This window comes from Lactuca saligna, chromosome 6 (genome assembly GCF_052625555.1).
Source record: "Lactuca saligna cultivar CGN05327 chromosome 6, ASM5262555v1, whole genome shotgun sequence".
NCBI classification, from domain to species: Eukaryota; Viridiplantae; Streptophyta; class Magnoliopsida; order Asterales; family Asteraceae; genus Lactuca; species Lactuca saligna.
Genome location: NC_136422.1, coordinates 151,300,629 through 151,321,440, shown reverse-complemented (window position 1 = coordinate 151,321,440; position 20,812 = coordinate 151,300,629). Strand labels below are relative to the sequence as shown.

Genomic DNA, 20,812 nt, shown 5'->3' with positions numbered 1-20,812 from the left:
GTTGGAAATCGGTGTACATGATCATAATTAATTGGTATAATTTTGGAAATACTAGCAAAGTCCTTTTTAGGTTTCCCCCAAGAGATAAATAAGCTAGAAAAAGATTTAAGATAGTGAGATAAATAATTTATCACTTTATTATAGGTTAATAAATTAATTAGAAACTAGGCAAAATTAATTAGATATAATTTGGAATCAATCTGGATTTATTTAAAGGTACACAGATTAAATGTTAATTGTTAAATAGTTGAGCAAATGGAACATTTTATATCTCCATAAAGGTGGACGGTTTGGGAGAGCTTTTAGAACCAATCTAGGTAACAGAAAAGGATAAATATTTGAATCGAGATTAAATGTAATTATTTAATTGATTTAAATCGGGATTATCTGAAAGTTACCATAGATATATAAAGACCCATATAGGCCTTCATAAATCAGACTCTATTCTCCCCAAGGTTGAGAATTTTGAATTTCATAACCTCTCTCATCTCTCCTAAAGTTTCTAGATTTTTAGTCCTTTAGGTGTGAGCTATTAAAGGCATTCCTACTTTGGATGCTAAATCTTCCAAGAGCATCAAAGGAATTCAACATCTTTAAGGATTCACAAGTATATACGATTATACTTGAAAGATTAGTAAATCAATCCATCTTGTTAGTCTAAATTCATGGTTTTAAAAGTACATTGTCATAATAGTAAAACCTAGATCTATGATGCATGTACACTTAGGGTTTATATTGAATGTTTCCGTTGCCTAAATTTTGTGTATAGATGCATAAAAACCCCATCACATCCTATGCACATGCCCTCTAGACTCCTCCACTCTGTTTGTTTCTAGAACCTTTAAAAACAAACAAACAAATATACTATGAATGATATCATCAATATTTTTATACATAAACAATTTCAAATATGCAAGCAACCTAAACATACCAGGAAACATTTGAAAGTGCTAAATTACTCCAAAAGAAATAATAATTTAAAGATTAGTAGGATTGTAATAGAAAGAAAATGAAAAAAACAATATAAAACCCTTTATGAAAATTAATGGTTAAAGGGTAACCTTACAAAAAGATTTAGTTTACCAACAAAGGTATAATGGTAATAGAAAGAAAAGACACACAAATACACAGGCACGCATAAGGAAAACATATTGAACACGTTATTCAATAGGGGAGATCGAATTCCGAGAGAAAAGCTGATTCCGATCTCGATTGACGGTGATGCCTCCTTGAAAGACCGATTATTGCCGAGATAAATAAGAAAGCATGAAGGTGGTGTATGTTTGCAAGCACAAAAGCTTATTTCAGAGTTTAATCAGAGCATGAAATAGGGAATAGCAATGAGAATGAATGACCAGATTGGAGGAAGTAGCAGTATCTAGAAGTGGATTGAAAATTTGAAGGATTGTGGGTCGGAAGCCTGAACCGGTCACCATATTATCCCAAAGACCTAAAATGATTGAACACAGAGAGGTGAAAACACCTCAAAAAATTTGAGGGCGGAACACATCAGAAGTAGACCAAAGGCTTGATTAGAAGAAAATGGAGGTGGATGCAACGATAATGAGATAATAACACGTATCAACGAAGCCATGAAGCCGATGAAAACCACTCCAACTCCAAACCACTTGGTACCAGAGCCGACTCAATATTTGTCATTATTCATAAGCCGACACACATCTTAATATTTATAATAATTCTCAAGTGAAATATAGGAATTGTGAATTTTACTTGCCAAATATATAGAAAATAAAAAGTGTTTTTTTCTGAAGCTTTTGAAACCTAAAAAAAATTTACTTTCTTTTTTAAATGACTACGTTTTATACATTTCAAAGTTTCGATTTAACGGTTTTTTTTTTCGAGAACCCACATTTTATAATATTTATCCTGATTGCACCTTTATGGTCTATATGTTTGCATCATAACATAGGGACTATTTTGCTATTCAACGATAAGGTTCATTGTTTGTTTGGCGTTTGCTTTAATTCACTTGGCCACCAATTCTTTACGTAATTAAAGTAAAGTCCCTTGTACTAAGTAAATACCAAAGTTGCATCTTCCAAATTTAGCCTCTGTCAACATTTTCCTTTTTCTAATTTAAGCAAAATTAGTTCTTTAATCGATTTTATTAAGTCCCAAAATTCTTATCCACAAAGTAAAGTAAAAAATATCATCATCATTTTCCAGAAAAATAATAAAATATATATATTAATAAATAAAATATATAAATATGTGGCTTCACTTGTTTTATCATCTTGAAGAAGATGTATAATTACAAATATGGTAGGATATGTATAGAACGAAAGAAGAAATCTCTTGACCCATAGATTAAGATCTGACAATGTCAATAATAATATTGGGTCAATATCAATGCAATTATGTTTTAAGTGAAAAAATATAAAAAAAATGGGTGTGACATTAAGTCACTAACTATTGAATTTTTTTTTTCTACCTTTTACTTTATAGTAGTAATGGAATGTGAGACCTCTAACAAAAAATTATCGTGGGCCTACATTGTTATATCATCTCATCATCGAATCTAATTTCTTTTTAAGCGAAATTACTTCTGCAATCCATCTTTCAAAGTCACATATTTATGGGCAAACTTATCATCGAATAAAGATTCTCATGTTTCCTATCCACAAAGAAAAAAAAAAAAAAAAAACCTCTTGATAAAATACAAATAAATTGAATAAAAAAATAATTGGACTTCTTGGACAAACACCCTTAAGAGAGAGTTCTTTTCTCAAATAGCTAACCGTTTCAGCAAATCCATCCTTTCTCAGCTTTCTATTGTTGTTGATTTTCCCAATCAGTTATCTCATGATCAGTCAATTAGCACCGAACAATATAGTGTCAAATTTTGGATGAGCCTATGCTCGTGTACGAAATGTTTGCTTGTTGTAAGTCTCATCGGAAGAACACTATGATTTTCAAAGTTGATTTTAAAAAAAAAAAAAAAAAAACTTCTGAATTTATACGATGAGATTTTATTGATGATGTACTGGATAATTGAGCTTCGTTTGAAATGGATTTGATGGATTCAAGTGTGTCGACATTCCTTTATGGGATCGGTTTGGTTAATGGTTCTCCCACAATTGAGTTTCAATTTTAAAGGGGTCTTTGTCATGATGACTCGCTTTCATCTTTTCTTTTCATTTTGGTGAAGGGATGTGTACATATCGCCTTTTAGAATGCTTCTGCAAGTGATGTGTTCAAATATATTTACATTGTTGACACGGGTCTTAGGTTTTATCTGTTATAATTAGATGATATTATCTTTTTTACTGAATGATCAAAGTCGAACATTATAAACATTGTTCAAGACTTCAGATCCTTTCAATGTTTATACTTTTTTATGGATTAAAAATAAATCTTCATACAAATAAGTTTGTAGTATTGGTTTTCATTTTTCAGAGGGTGGATAATATGGTTAAGATTATTAGTTGCAATTTGTTAAAATTATGAAGTGAAGCATGTATAAAAAATAATAAAAAATCTCTGGACCGATGGATTAAGATTTGAAATCTTAAATAAAAATTGGAGGTCCAATATCAATGAAACCATGTTTTAACTAAAAAGAAAATTCTTGTACAACACTAACCAACCAAACAGCTAAACTTATATCTTGGTGACTTTATATTTTTTAGTAGTAATCATATATCATGACATTATTATCAATTAATATTCTTATCAAATCCACTATGTTAAGCATGTCTATATCGTATGGTTTCAATTACAAGGATGTTTATGATAAATTTAACATAATTCTAAACCGGTGTTTTATCTTATCTTGTCTCAATACCGAATCTAATTTCTTTGAACCTATTCACACTTTTTTTTTCTTTTGAAAGCCTTTTTAACTCATGGATCTCTCTTTTTTCTTGAAAGCCAACTACAAGATTTTCCACCATTTGCTAATTCCTATGACCTACCATTCTTTTCTTCACTTTCATCTTTCCCGGTCAAACCCTCAACTTAAGCATCTTTTTTTTTATTGTGTGCTTTCAAGTTCAAGGAACAGGATACACTAATCTTGGAGCATAAAATGATCTTATTTCATTCATTTTGTTTGTTAGTAAAAAAAAAAATTTGAGAAATTAAATTGTTTCACAAGTCACATTAGCGCTATTTATCGTTAAGACCTAGATGAACTACTAATATCCTACACAATTTTGTCTTTTTTCTTGTCATCAACACTTTGTATTCGATTTTTCCTTCTCCCCCACAAGATTTTGCTTATGAAGAGACAAAACACAATAAATAAAGATGGATAAATCAGAGACATAGAATGAGAGTTTCTTTTGTCTCCTTTGTACAAGAGTACTTAATAAAGATTAGATCTTTCAATAGGTTACAAGACACACCGTTAATCCATATATATGATTATCTTGGGATCTACAAGAATCTTACATATCACATTTCTATTTTGAGTCTTCTTGTTATTTTTTTTTTAACCTGACAATTTTATTAGACCACATCCAAACAAGACTTAAAGTAGATTTAAGTAGCTTCTTGTAGATTTACATTTCTGAAGCCTAAAGAGACTTGGAAACTACTCCCAAATACCTACTTCACAAGGGTTAAACTTAAACGACCCCAAAGGCCGACACACAAGTAATGGTGACAACTTTCGATCCAACATGTAACCCAAAACTAACCAAACCTAAAAATAAACGGGTTTGGATTGAGATTATATATATATATATATATATATATATATATATATATATATATATATATATATATATATATATATATATATATATATATATATATATACACACACACACACACACACATTGTATTTAAAAAATAGAAATATTTAATTATTAATAAAATCTGATTTTCTTCCATATTCGTAATGTTTCGTATCATTATATTCCTTCCGTATTCATATATGGCTAGTTTTTTGCAATACCCTAGTCAAAAAAGAAAACACACATATCGTCATTTTTTAGATAATAACGAGTCACGAACGAACTTTTTGAATTAATATTTTACAATTTTCGGTTTTTTCTTATTTACTAAAATTTTATATTATTTTTTTCTATTCCTTATGCAATTGATTTGAATGTTGTTGACAACCTAACTCAAAATGTAATAAATTTGAACATCAACGAAACAATATGAAGGCTACAAATTCTAACACACTTTAAGTTGTCATTTGGTGAGATTTTTGTTTGTCTACAAATTCTAACACACTTTAAGTTGTCATTTGGTGAGATTTTTTTAGTACAAACAGTAGAAGACATATTTATTTATGTAGCTTTCAAAAGATCATAAATTTAATTTTGCATATCGTTTCTAATTGAAAGTCATCATGAAGAAATCGGTTTTGGAGGAAGAAATGAGAATTCTAGCATAAATGAATTGATTTTTGTATATTTTTTAACAATTGTACTTTATATGAATGTTTTTATTTTTCAATTTTACTTGGATGTTAACAAATTTATAATTTTATTGAAAATTTGTTGCTTATTTATGAAACGGGTTATGCGGGTTGGGTTCGACGCAATAACCTGTGAACCCGCGAACCCATATAATTAAATGGATTATATAGGTTGGATTGAAGTTTCCAACCTGCTAACCCGCCAATCATATATTATAGAAAAAATGACACTGTAGCCCTACAATGTATTTTATATTGGCTGATTCAGTCCCTTATATTATTTTCGTGTCTTTTAAGGGAACAAAGTTGGTTTTGTCGGGTGGAATAGGTCTTTTTGTAAAAACTAAAAGGGTCAGACGGTCATCTAAAACCCATTTAACCAGTCAATGCTTTCTATTCTTCCATTTGACTAGTTCTTGTCCATTTGACTACTTCTTCTTCCTTCTTTTTCTCTATTTCTTCTTCTTCTTTTTTCACGAGATCTTCATATCCTTTTTACTTCTTCTCATCCAAACAAGAAAAGATGTTGATGTGCGATTGTGGAAGCATGACAATCATAAGGACTTTCACGACTAAGAAGAATCTTAATAGTGAATACTATGTTTGCCGAATATGGTACTCCATTCTTATTCTAACCTCGATAACATTTGGGATTTTTTGTAAATGATGATTATTGAAATATGCAGGGACGTAGGAGTGGGTTTCTTTTGTGGGTTGATGAGGCGAAAATCATAAGCACACTGCTGAAGTCCAAAATCAAGTTTCAAGGAAGTGATAATTCAAAATCGGAGCTTGAAGGAGATGGTAAGCCAAAATCGGAAGCTAAAGATTTGCTTACTACTCAGTTGGGTTTTGTTTTTTGGCGTTATTGTTTACAAGCTGTAATTTGATATATGCTAGAACTGAACTTGCTATGCATCAATCGAATAATTGTATGTTGGTTTTTTGCAAAACTAGAACCTTTCGTCTTCCTCCTCCCTCCACCATCATTAATATTCTGCTTCACATCATCTTTTTCATCGAGGTTCATATCCATCTCTATTGAAGTTACAGAACAAAGATCAATTTATAGAAATGGAAAGCAGTCAAAGTCAATACAACAGATGAAGTCGATAGAGGGAACAATCGGAGAAATTCTTGTGTTGTAGAAGTCGATACAATCTCGATTGCAGAAATCAATACACTCCGATTCCATACAGTCCAACTCGATATTTTTCCGGTTTACACTTTGATTTTGATTTTTACTATCCGATTTCAACTTTGAAATGACTAGAAACTAGATACTAAAGGTAGAGATCCCAAAAGAAACATATCACTACAAACTTTGTTCCCTTAAAAGACACATAAAATAACATAAATGATTGAATAAGCAAATATGAAATACATTGTAACTATATTATAATGGGCTGATTGATTTTATGTTTCTTTAAACCGTAAAGAAACAAACCAACTCCATCCGAGTTGAATTCATTGGCGGTTGACACCACTTGACAAAATATCAACTTTTTCTAGATTCCACAAATATTATAGAAAATTTTATGTTTTGAAAAACTTAAAAACTCGATTGGTATAAAAACAATAACCAAACCTTTAACATTATACATCCCAACTAGATATCATGTGTTGCTCAGATTAGGAGTTACTTAAAAATGCGATTCAACTTGATTTTAAAAATTTGGGGTGATGTACTAGTAAAGTAGGAAACCCCATACGCATGTGAATATGATAAGTTATTAATATTCGAAGATAATGTAATGTAATGAGCTTTTAAACACTTGGATCGAGTACATGGGATAATTATAACAACCCCACGTTGAGATAAATTGTTGGGTTTAATCACATAATCTCAAATTGACATAGGACATATACGTCACTCATGTTTAAAAAAAAAAAAAAAAACAATGTACTACACAAAAGTAACAACTACATTGGGTTTTATTTGTAGTCAGAAAGCTTGCTTCACATTTTCCTCCATTCACAAATACCCTAATCCCTCCTCTTCTTCTTCTTCTCCTCCCTTTCAGCCGAATTCTTCAACTGCATTGCATAAAACAACCTTAAATCCTCTCCATACCTTATTAAAAACAAAAATAAAACCAACTACTATTAAAAGCTAAAACTCACCATGATGATAAGAATGCGAACAAAAACAGCAATGAAGTCAGTGAAAAGCGTAAGAGCATGTTTCACATAATCCAAATCTCCAAGATGAGCCTTTTCAATGATATCCTGGGTGTCAACCACCATGTACCCAACAAACACTAACAACCCAAAGTACAACTAAAAAGCAAATTAAACGCTAATTAGTTGAAAAGAATTCAAAAAAGAATGGATTAGGATTTAGGGGTTTTAAGTATTACCTCAAATTTGAAAAGGGCAACAGAGCCACCAAAGATTGATGAAGCAAAATGTAACCAGAAAAGGATTGAAACACCAGAAGAGAGAAGACCTCCAAGATAAAGATACTCTCTGCGTCTTGCTAACATGGCAGCTCCTGAGAAACAAGCAAATGCGATTGCAGTTCCCATGAACGCGCTCACCAAGATGCTGCAGAATGTAATAAAGAACATGAATCAAGAAACTTGAATGTGTGAAATAGTAAGTTTAAGAATGTAAGATAAGAAGAGGAAGGAGAAGAAGAATGAACCTTGGGTCAAATTCTATGGCTAAGTCGATTAGAGGACCGATGGAGGCTCCTTGGAGAAGAGAAGATGCCATTAATAGAGAGACTCTTTTTTGCTGGTGGATTACAAGTTGTTTTAGAATGACATGAAGAACAAGAAATCAAGATTTGAAGGAATGTTATAGGATTGAATCTACCTCTTGATATTGTGGAGTGGCGAGTAGCCAAAACATGCAGCCCAATGTTCCGAAGGTGGTTAGAAGGCCACCGATGTTCCATAGGATGTGAAGGTAAGCCCCAACTGCAGATGCCATGAGAGCGCAACATAGTGAGAGGTAAACCTGCAATTACATTATAGGAAGATACTTGTTAACGACAGATTGAATTATATGGAGTTACCTATGAAAATCCCCAAATTTCAATTTCTATGCAGGATTTCATTTGATTGTTTTTACTACTTCTGAATTGAACGATTTCATCTTGTGTTTTGTGGCAGTGATCCTTAATGTCAAAGACCGGAGTTTTGAATTGAACAATTTCGTTTCATTTCAGTTAATTGTTTTTACTATGATATAAACTATTGATAAACACTTCTGAATTGAACGATTCCATCTCGCGTTTTTTAATAGTGATCCCTAATGTCGAAAGACCTGATTTGATAGCTTTTTGTTCGGCAATAAGTTTCTATACTCTCTCAGAACAATCCGCCACCGAAAAGACAATCTAGATCACAGTTTTATCGATGAATTCTTTCCCGATTGGACAAACGAAGTTGTTAAACCGAAGGAATCATATAAAAATTTCACAGATAAAATACCAACGAATTTCAAATTCGTTGCGTCTCACAAAAGTAAACCTGAACACGAAATGATTTAATCGTTTTCTTTTTCAAAAACTCCATCTATACTAACGAAATGATATTCAATAAGAATTAGGGCAAATTAAACATACCTGTTTGAGATGAGTCTGAACTACGGGAGAGATTTGACGGAAATTCTTGAGAGAATCGTAGGTCCAGCTGTTTGGAGAAGCCGATCGCGATTGTGAATCGAAGAACGATGAGAATGATTCCATGGTAGTTGAAGAAAATAAAGAACTATGAAATTTTGGTATTGAACCGATGACTTTTGGGGTAAGAAAATATGCGATATTTATAGTACACGTTTGCAGACATAGTTAAGTAATCCGGTAGTTTCGCGAAGTCGCCAGATGCCTATCGAAAATCTAATCGTCAACCATAACAACTTGTATATTTTTTATACATATTAATACTAGTTCATATTCATGTATTATAAAATTTTAATAATTTAGGTAGTTTGAATTTATAAGAAAAATAAGAATGAATTTAAATTATTAAAATTAATTAGACTTTAATTCATTGAATACATTACATATATAAATCATTTCTAATAAATATATTAAATATATATTACCTTATATATTAAATGTGAAATTTTAATTTAATAAAATGAAAATTACAATAAAATGACAAGTGAAAAATAGAAAATTCAAAAATTCTAGAAAATGTCATGTGTCCAAATGAAGGAGAAGATGACATGTGACAAAAAAACCATCATTTATTAAGGAGGATTAGTATTAATACTTGATGTGACATATATATATATATATATATATATATATATATATATATATATATATATCCTAATTCTAATAAATAAGTAGAACTCGGCTACGTGGCATTCTCCCAGCCCCCTAAAATAGAGTTTTCCCGCTCATTTTTTCTTCTATATTTACGTAAATGCCATTGAATCCGAAAATTGAATAAAAGTTCAAACTGATGCAATATATCAGGAAATTTTAGCTGTCAACTGCATTCAAAATATTCATGCATTAATTTTAAATGAATAAAGATTATGAAAATAATTTGAAAAAATATGTTAATGAATAATCAGATCCGAAAATCACGATTAAATTTGAAAGTTTGTTTATTTTGATTGCAAATTCAATATATTGCAATCATTAAATCCCTAAAAATCTGCAGTATTTTTCAGCAAACGTAAATATCATTTATACGGTTATTTTTTTTTTACCATTCTGCTCCATAACAATTTTGCTCCATAGAAACCACAGCAAACGTATTCTTCTTCATTCTTTGTTATTCTGCAACGCTTCAAGAATTAAATATCAGGTTAGTGTATTCAAAAATCAGAATTACCAATATTTCTATTTCCTCCATGTTCTTATTTATCTGTATCTATCACGTTCTCATTGTATGATTTCTATTCTTCTTCTTTTTTGTAATTCTTCTTAATCGTCTACTTCTTCTACCTTTTTCAGTTTAAAAGACGAAAAACTAATGAACATTACAAGTTCATTTTCTTTAAAAAAAATTAAAAATAGTCTTTTTCAGATGTGCACAGTAACTTTTTTTTATGGTATGAAATTTTAAAATTTGTTTGTTTTTATCTAAATACAATCTCAAAAAAATTTAGAATTTTAAAATTTATGAGTACATTAAGTCAGTTGTTATTGTCATGTGTTGATTTTTAATTTTTCTGTTTTACTCATTGTTATGTTATCTGTTAGTGTTAGTATGTTGCATGGGCATTTTCGGTATAATTGTCGTTTTCATGTTTATTATATATTTGTGTTCCATCTTATTATATAAACTTTTATTCAATCTAAAACATTATTTCATATGAATTATTTGTTTTTGTTTGTATTCCATTTTATTATAAAATGAATTATTCAATTTAAAAATTTATGAGTACATTAAGTCAGTTGTTATTGTCATGTGTTGATTTATAATTTTTCTGTTTTACTTATTGGTTAGGATGTTCTGTACATTTTAAAAGGTTGCTAATTTTCCTTACAATTCTATAATGATTAAATTTATTGCAGAAAATGGAAATAGAAAATAAGGTTTACCTAAATAACATTGACCAGATAGATGAAAAACCACATATCAAGGTTCGGGTGCTTAAAATTTGGAACTTTGTCAGAAATAATAAAGTTTGTTCCATTGAAATGATCATCATGGATGAGGAGGTTTGTTGTATTTGATATATTTTTTATTCATCATTCAATATTAGACATGTTTCATGAACATAATAAAGTCATTTTGAAGTAACGAAATTGTTCATAAATTCTGACATATATGAAATAAATGAGTTTAAAAATAAGTTAGTTTCCAATTGTTTTTTATTTTTTTATAATGTATTTTAACTTAAAAAAACACAAAATAAAATATATTGCCCCTAACTTGATAAGTATTTCATATATCGCAATTAACAATTAAGACAAATCAATCAATCAATCAATTTGTATAATAAAAATGCGAAATTCTTAGCTTTCTTCCCCAATTCGCATTCTACGGTAAAATTCGCATTCTTCATTCACCCTCTTTCTTCGCATGTTCCAGTCATTTTTTTTTTTAGTTCATTCGCATTTGAGTTGTTTGTCTCACCAAATGCGAAATTAATATTAACCATAATCACCTTCGCATCTTTAACCCCAATCCATACAACCTCATATGCGAAACCCAATTTTGATTTGTATTACCAAATGCGAACATTTTTGCTTTTACACGTGAACTGCATTTGACTCCAATATTGAACAAATCACATTTCACAGTCCTTCTTGACTTTGCATTTTTCTTCACGAATCGTCCCTCAATCAATAACCCAATTAACCCAATTGCGAATCTAAAATCAAAACTTATCTGTTTTCATATGCGAACCCAACTGATTGGCTTTTCAAAATCAAATTCGCAACTCCAAATCGTTCGATTATTCGCCCCAATTCCAAAATCAAATAACAGATCCTTCGTATGATTCATTTAATAACCAAGGCTTCGTTCCAGAAAACATCGAATTTAACAGTTATTCGTTCCCACAATCTTTAACCTCCGTTTAAAATCGATCCCTGTATACAAACCCAATAACCAATCGAACACATACCATTCGAAAACAATAATCATTACACCCTTCAACAGATTTGACATCGCATTTCAAAACAATCGATCTTACTTCATCTGCTTGATATATCGCAATTAACAATTAAGACAAATCAATCAATCAATCAATTTGTATAATAAAAATATTGCTATATATGTAAAGACCATATTGCAATCAATCAATTTGTATAATCAATCAATCAATCAATCAATCAATCAATTTGTATAATAAAAATTTGTATAATCAATCAATCAATCAATCAATTTGTATAATAAAAGGGCAAAATAGTCTTTTCAACTTTTTCAGGGACCAAAACCACAAGAATTATTTTATTTTGGACCATTGGTACAAGTTGAAAACTTTTTGGACTCCATCCACACTTTTTCGCTAACCACAGGGATCAATTTTGCAGTTTAGTCTATATATATATATATATATATATATATATATATATATATATATATATATATATATATATATATATATATATATATATATATATATATATATATATATATATATATATATATAGAGAGAGAGAGAGAGAGAGGAGAGAGAGCAAGGATCATTTGAGAACTCAAAGTTTCCCGAGAACCCGAGAACTAAACAATGACGGTTAGATTAAAATAATAAAGGGTTACGATGTTTTGTGACATTTTTGTAAATACCTGAAAATAAAAAAGGACGGTGGCATCTTATTAAAATAAATCAAGGGCATTAGGATGTTTTGTGACATTTTTGTAAATACCTGAAAATAAAAAAGGGACGGGGGCATCTTATTAAAATAAATCAAAGGCATTTAGGGAAAATGTAATTGATACCTCATTATCAGATTAATCACGTCGACTCTCTCTCTCTCTCTCTCTCTCTCTCTCTTCATCCCCTCCCTCTCCTTACACCTTCATCATGTCCACTTCATCGCTAACCGTTTGATGAAATCCAATGCCACCATCTGAAAGCCATGGTCGCCTCCGTTAATCCTCACCATATCAATTAATTGTCTTCTTCATCGTCTCTCCCCCACTTCTCTTTCTCCCTCACACGCATAAACACACACACACATACACACGTCTTTATGCCTTTGCGACGATGATTCCTTCGATCAGGATAACATTGATAAGAGATTGAAAGAGAACACCATGATGAGAAATCTCTCTCCTCCTATCATTGCCTCACCTCTTCCTGTTTCAGTCAATTGCAAAAATTAGGGTTTGCAATTGTTTTCTGATCCACAATTTCAATTTCGTGTTAAGATTCGAAATCAATAGACGAGACTAGCAGCACGACCATCACGAGTTAGAAATCGACACACGAGTTGGTGATGGAAGGGAAAAAACATTTGGAAGATACGATAGAATCGAGATTTCAGATATTATCTTCGATAAAATCAATGGAGCTCTCAATGAAGCTTGACTCCGATACAAAGTATATGTTGCAACTCTTTGTTCTGTTCTTAGTGCTATTCTAAATTCTAAGGTAATGTTTCCAATTTTTCAATAAGATCGTAATTTTCTCTTCATCTTCAAGTATTTGGTCCATTAGTAATCTGATTATCAAACTGTTTACAAACCTTGTAAAAACTATAAATCAAGGATGCTTGTGTGTTTGCTTTTGCTATGTTTAAGGGTTGCAAAACATGATATGAATAATGATTTTATGATATTTCATTTTGAATTTTTCATCTGCAAATGAAGGTCAACGCTTATGACATTGAAACAATGTTAACTGATGAAATAGATGTTGATTAGTTGGAAGACAGTGTCTCGGGAGAACTTATACAGCTCTATTATTTTCTGCAATTTTGCTAGACATTTTATGCTTCATCTTTGTCGGTCAAGAAATTTGGTTATCATTGTCTCTTATAATCCTTCATTTGTATTTTTTTTCATGTTTAACATATTTTTTAGACTTTTATCTTCATCAGAGTTTGTTATCAATCTGCTAAAAATACTTTCTATGCAGGATCTTGATGAAGGAAGCAATGACATTGATGACAAAAAGGCTTCCTTACTAATGATGAACTTCACTATTGAGGAAGTCGAGTTTGCAATAAACAAACTTGGTATTGTAATTTGTAATCCGAATAACTATGGTTGCTTCTTTTTTACGTAGCTAAATTTATAAAAAAAAAGTTTAACGTTGTAATTACATGTGATTCACATGTAAATTACATATGAATTATATGTGATTCACATGTAATTTACATGTAATTCACATATGAATCACATTTGATTCACATGTAAATCACATGTAATACTTATGTGAATTACATATGATTCACATGTAAATCACATATGAATTACATGTGATTCACACGTAAATCACATGTAATTCACATATAAATTATATGTGATATGTGAATTACATGTGATTCACACGTAAATCACATGTAATTCTAATATGAATTACATGTGATTCGCATGTAAATCACATATGAATTACACGTGATTCACATGTAATTCACATATGAATTGTAATTTACATATGAATTACATGTGATTCTCATGTAAATCACATATGAATTACATGTGATTCACATGTAAATCACATATTCATTAGATGTGATTCACATGTAATTCACATATGAATTACATTTGATACACATGTAAATCAAATATGAATTACATGTGATTTACATGTAAATCACATATGTATTTTTGTGAATGTTTTTGTATCAATCAATTTCTTTTTAATTTTCTTATAGATTTGGAAGAAATTGTGGTGAATATTGAAGAGGTTGAAAATGATAAATTGAAGAAAATATGGAAATATTAACAGAAAGACATGAAAACGCTTTGAAATTTGTAGCATTTTCTTCTTTTTTATATTTTATTTTGTATCGAATAAAATAATTGTACTATTATGTTTATAGATTAATTAATAAATATGAGATTTGTTGTGATTTACGTACGAATATTATAGTATAAGAAATATACATATGTGCATTTGCAAAAATATGCACATTTGCACCTAAAAATTTACTTTTTTTTTTTAAATTGCAATTTTTTTTGGTAAATACAGCTTTTTCTGAAAAAAAAAAATGTAACTTTCTTTAAAAAAACTTACAGTTTTTTTGAAAATATTGCACTTTTTCTATTTAAAAATACAGTTCTTTTTAATAAATTTGCAGTTATTTTTGAAAAAATACAGTTTTCTTTAAAAAAATTACAGTTTTTTTTTCAAAAAAACTACAGTTTTTTTTTTTTTTTTTAAATTTGCAGTTATTTTAGAAAAAAAATTCACTTTATTTTATATTTAAAATTCATTGTTTTTATAAAAAGTTAAAAAAATCTGCATTTTTTTGAAACGAAAAATACTATTTTTTTTTTAAATATGAAATTTTGATTTATGATGTAAATTTTTAGACATTTATATTAATATCTTAAATAGCACAAAAAAATTAAATATTAAATGAGATAGGTAAGATGACGATCATGTCCTTAATGAATTATTTTTGATCCAACGTTCCACTTTTAGTTTATATATATATATATATATATATATATATATATATATATATATATATATATATATATATATATATATATATATATATATAAGGGTTCATGCGAAAATGCAAATAATTTAGGAAAAACCGAAAACAAGAAAAAACTATGAGATTTGGTCTCCTCAACCTTATATTTTAAACAATAATTCATCCAAACTTTGAACTAGAAGATGATAATCGATAATACATGAGAAATTGTTTCATATTAGGAAAGCATGATTTTTGATATTTTTATTATGAAAACATGAATTTAAAAGTGGTTAAGGACGTGAAAAAATAGTTGTTAAAACCGTCTTTAAATCTATATTATCATAACACAATCTAATGTATATTTCTTATTATTAATTTATTGCTAATTAATTTAATTTTTCTAGTACTTGTGTTTGATTTTTATAAGATAAAATCTATTTTCGTGTTTTCGCAAGATATTTATGTTTTCGCGTGAACCTACTATATATATATATATATATATATATATATATATATATATATATATATATATATATATATATATATATATATATATATATATATATATATATATATATATATATACGAGTTTATTAAAAATAAAAGTTTTATATTAAACTGTAAACATTAAATATTTTTAATGTTTATTTTATTTCAAAATTTAACAAAATATATTTTATTATATCTTGATTTTGATAATATTATGTTATAATATTTCATTATTTTGATTATATAATAAAAAATTATAATAAATGTGTTTGTAGTATAAAAAATAAACTATTTATTATTATATTCATTTTACGGAGAAATATATATTTACCTTAAATAATAAATGTTTCATTAATTATAGTGTTGATCTACACATTTAATATAATAAATATTTTACATATATAATAATAAAAGTGTTAATTAATGGAACTGATTAATTTTTTTATTAACAAAAAAATGAAAATACTACATAATGACATGTAGAATTCAAATAATTCAAAATTTTCACATAGTAACATGTGACAAAAATCTTGAAAAAAATAACAATTGGCAAAAACATTTTCACTATTAGGGTAGATATATATTAAAGAAGGACCATCCTTAGGAACAGTAAAGTTCCTAAGGATTTGGCAGAATTTGTCCCATATTTATTTATATATGTTCAAATTCGTATCTTTTCTGTCTTAGGTGTTTTTATGTCATTATTTATATTCTTGATGTACACGTGTTTTTGTACTTTTGCTTCACTGTGTTCTCAGCCAATTAGATTCCACTTTGTGTTCTTCTTCACATTTTGTTACATCTCGATCCTTCTTCAACCCTCTGTGAATGTTTCTCTCTAGAAGCGATTCTCGATCCTTCTTCACCATTTTCTGGTGTTATGTGCCACCATTCACTCTAATACCACCTCCCAATGCTTTATTTCTTCATGATCCCTTCTGTTCCTTCAGTCATGGATGTTGTGTCTTTTATGTTGCGGTTCTCATTCATCGACAACCTAATTTGCTGTTCTCTGCACCGACTACCGGCCTGACTCCCCACCACCTCTCCACCAATGCTCCATGTTCCGACGATTAAGTTGTGGAAGGAAGTTGATCAAAGATGAGTAGGAGAATCTGCAAGAGTACATCATCCAAAATCCAAAATCCCCTTTCATATTAAACCCACATCTCCGCCTCCTTCCTGATTCTGCTTGTTGATGAGGTTGATTACGTTTTTGTCGATAACCATTAGAAAACTCACAAACTTTTAAATCCTTCCCCGTTTTCCCCTGATTCCGATTGTTAGTGAGGTTGATTACGTTTTGTCGATGACCATTAGAAACTCACCAACTTCTAAAGCCTTCCCTGTTTTCCACCGTACCTCCGTCACCACTATCATCGATCGTTCGACATTTTGGACTGCCACAAGCAACGAATTAGATCTCACGGACCACGTTTGCTACCATGCCTCACCACTTGCTATTTTCCTGTGATTGGGTAAGTTTCAAAATTATCTACAGGGTTAATCCCATCAAACTTCATCACTGTTTCAGTTGAGATCAGGGCAAGAAAAAAGATGTAAGAGATTGAGAGGCCGGGAGTGATGTTGACGTTTAAGTTGTTAATAACACCGACCAACATCATCTATAAGTTCTACACCATCTCATACAAGTACGTTTTTTTATCAGCCTTGTGACTCGCCGAGTCCTAGAACTCAGAAACCTAGAATCGCGACTAGACTCGCCAAGTCACCCCATGACTCGTCGAGTTCCCAAACTAGATGTCATCACGATTTGTCGAACTGACTCGTCAAGTCATCCTCAGACTCGCCGAGTCCCAGCATAATCAGAAAATGGACAAGATCCTACTATTCGCTGAGTTTTATTGAACATCATCGAGGTTTCTTCAACGGACTCGTCGAGTCCCCCTTATGAACTCGTTAAGTCCCTTGCAGATCTGACCTAGATAACTGGTTTCACATTTCTTTAGCTCCAGTGGCGGAGCTTGCACAAATAACTTGGGGGGGGGGGGGGGGGCGAAAATATTATAAACTGAAATTAGCATTCTTAAAAAAAAACACAGATTGTTTTCAAAAAATAAACACCTATAAAAAGAATTACAACTCAGCCCGACGACCTTTAATGTCTTTAAATTCATCAATTACAGAGTTCGAATCAATGTTTTCAGCAATTTCTCTTTCTATGTAAATCACCAAGTTGTTTGTGAGAAAATCATCCGACATCTTATTGCGAAGACGGTTCTTGAATATTTTCATTGTTGAAAATCCCCTCTCTGTTGTTGCGGTTGAAACTGGAAGTGTCAAGATTAACCTAACCACTCTATCAAGCAAATAATATGTCTCGCATTTCCTAGTTTCCACAAGACGCTTGCAAAGGTCAGTAATAGTTGATACACCACTTAGCCTTGGATTCTTTGTCATATCAATATTAAAAATCTCCAATTGATATCGTAATTGAATCCTCTCTTGCTCCATAAAATCTTCAGGATAATACTTCTCAACAAGAAGACAAATTTGATCAACGTTAATCACTTTAGAAACTAAAGTAGAACTAAGACTTAACAACTCCACCGCCTGATCATTGAATCTACTATTCAACTCATGTAGTTGTTTGTCCAATGTGGCTGTAAACAAATCCACTCGATAAAAATGTTCAAAAGTAACATGATTATCTATTTTTCGAGGCCGATATCGAGTATAAGTATAAGGAGCATTCATATCTGGCATATTTATTTCATGTTTTTCACAAAAAAACTTTACTTGTGCAAGTAAAGACTCCCATCCTTTGTTTCTGAAATCATTTAGACTCTCCTTTGTTGCTGAAACTAACTCCATAGCATTAAGAATATCTTGGGATTTCTTTTGTAGATCTTGATAAAGTATATCAGTCTTTCCCATTACTTCCTTTATCAGGTGAAGAATAAACACAAACTCAAATGATTTCAGATAACTATAAGCTGCATCAGCATCTCCGCGTTGAGAATAAGTAGCAGATATGTCATCAATTATTCCTTGGAGAACAACACGAGTACAAGCAAACATGTCAATCAAACTGAAAACGGAACGAAAATGAGAACCCCAACGTGTATCACCAGCTCTTCTTAATGTCCCAACTTGATTCAATCCTTTCCCTGATTCGATTTCACCTAGTTCCAATAATTGTTCAATCTCAGTTGCCTTTGCCTTTTGTAAGTCATCATGACGCTTACTGGAAGCACAAACTACGTTAATTGTAAAAATTAAGTTTGTGAAAAATTGGTGTACCGGAATAATTTCTCTTGAAGCAGCCACCAAGGCTAGTTGCAATCTGTGAGCAAAGCAATGAACATAATATGCATAAGGGCAATCCTTAAGAAGAAGTGCTTGTAATCCATTCCATTCCCCTCTCATATTACTAGCACTATCATAACCTTGGCCACGGATTTTACTAACATCAAATTGGTAGTGTAAAAGTTGTCTCCACATATTTGTTTTCAAGGTTAATGATAAGGTATCCCTAACATGAACCAAATCCAAGAACCTTTCCCGTATGATTCCTTCTGCATCAACAAATCTCAAAACTATTGCCATTTGCTCTTTTTTAGACTCATCCCATGACTCATCAACCATGACACAAAAGTATGAATCCCCGACTTCACTACGAATATGCTTTCTAACTTTAATGGCAATAATACTAAGAATTTCTTTTTGAATTTCCCCAGAAGTATACTTTGAATTATAAGGAGCTTTCTGTAATATAACGTTTGCAACTTCATCATTATAAGATGCTAGAAGTTTTAGTAGTTGGAGAAAATTACCACGATTTTTGGAATTAGGACTTTCATCATGTCCTCGTAAAGCACAAGCTTGGAAGGTCAACCAACGAACCGTGTCAATTGAAACTTTTAATCGTAAACGGTTTTTCAATATTTGCGCTTCATTTTGCTTCACTATGATATTTTCAATGTGTGCTGCTTAGTTCATCAAGTTTTCAGCAAATGCAACAGCATTTCTATGTTGTGAGCAACCAATATGTTTCAAGAATGCACAATTTAACCGTATTAACTTTTTTCCAATTATCAAATCCTTTAACAGTAAATGCATCGTAACCATGACACACATTTGGTTTATCATTAAATATATAACAAATAAAACAATAAGAAGCGTGTGTTGTTGGAGAATACTCTAGCCAATTAGGGAAAATGTTGAACCAAGAATATTGGAATCTACGAGGATGTTTCGTTGAACCTTTAGCTTGATACTCCTGAAGACGTATTTGGAAAGGTCCTAAATTCATATAAGCCCCTCTCACTTGCTCCCTTAAATTGACCGGATAATCCCACATTTGCTAGCGTTTAGCGGGATCTCTTTCTAGATTCTTCAAATCAAGTTCATTAGGATTTTCCTTTTCTTGTGGTTGTGGCTCGTTCTCTTGTAGATTTTCTTTTCCTTGCGGTTGTGGCTCAATCTCTTGTTGATTTTCCGTTTTTTGCGGTTGTGGTTCACTTGTTGAAGCTTTATGACGTTTACTCTCTTCACTTTCATGATTAGTTTCTTTATCATCTACCTTTCTTTTGAAAAAAATAATCTAAGGTTTTCATCTTTCCCATGATTATATCTAGAAACATCAAAATGAAGAAACAATTGATTCAATAAAAAATTCAAAATCAAAATTAGAACAATAACCAATAACTCATTTAACAATAACCAAATCAATCTTTGTTTTCAGTTTTGTTTGAAGCTTTGAACCATAACCAAATCAAGAATTAGAAATCAAAGCTGAAAATCAATAACCTTATAACCAAATCAAAAATCAGCATAAGTGCATAACATAACCAAATCAATTTTTTTCTATTCCTGTTTGGGGAATTGGTGTCCTGGAGCAGTAGAGCTTACAATAAATCAAAACTGAAAGAAGGCTAGAAGAGCAAAAC

At 30.6% G+C, this 20,812-nt stretch overlaps 2 protein-coding genes and 1 long non-coding RNA gene across 3 annotated transcripts; 1 reads left to right on the top strand and 2 right to left on the bottom strand.

Annotated features, from left to right (window-relative positions):
• Nucleotides 1-5,703: 5,703 nt before the first annotated feature.
• LOC145000737 (uncharacterized) lies at nt 5,704-6,345 on the top strand. Its single transcript, XR_013661340.1, has 2 exons — nt 5,704-6,007; nt 6,079-6,345. It is a non-coding gene; the product is annotated as an uncharacterized LOC145000737 (long non-coding RNA).
• Nucleotides 6,346-7,144: 799 nt separating this feature from the next.
• LOC145000736 (bax inhibitor 1-like) lies at nt 7,145-9,156 on the bottom strand. Its single transcript, XM_078960004.1, has 6 exons — nt 8,967-9,156; nt 8,213-8,356; nt 8,040-8,131; nt 7,753-7,939; nt 7,517-7,672; nt 7,145-7,429 (listed from the first exon to the last, which is right to left on the bottom strand). The coding sequence occupies exons 1-6, from the start codon at nt 9,087-9,089 to the stop codon at nt 7,379-7,381; spliced, it is 753 nt and encodes a 250-aa protein (XP_078816130.1). The 5' UTR covers nt 9,090-9,156; the 3' UTR covers nt 7,145-7,378.
• Nucleotides 9,157-17,996: 8,840 nt separating this feature from the next.
• On the bottom strand, nt 17,997-20,223 carry LOC145003018 (uncharacterized). Its single transcript, XM_078962183.1, has 2 exons — nt 20,127-20,223; nt 17,997-19,849 (listed from the first exon to the last, which is right to left on the bottom strand). Exons 1-2 carry the CDS (start codon nt 20,221-20,223, stop codon nt 17,997-17,999), a joined length of 1,950 nt encoding a protein of 649 aa, XP_078818309.1.
• Nucleotides 20,224-20,812: the final 589 nt, after the last annotated feature.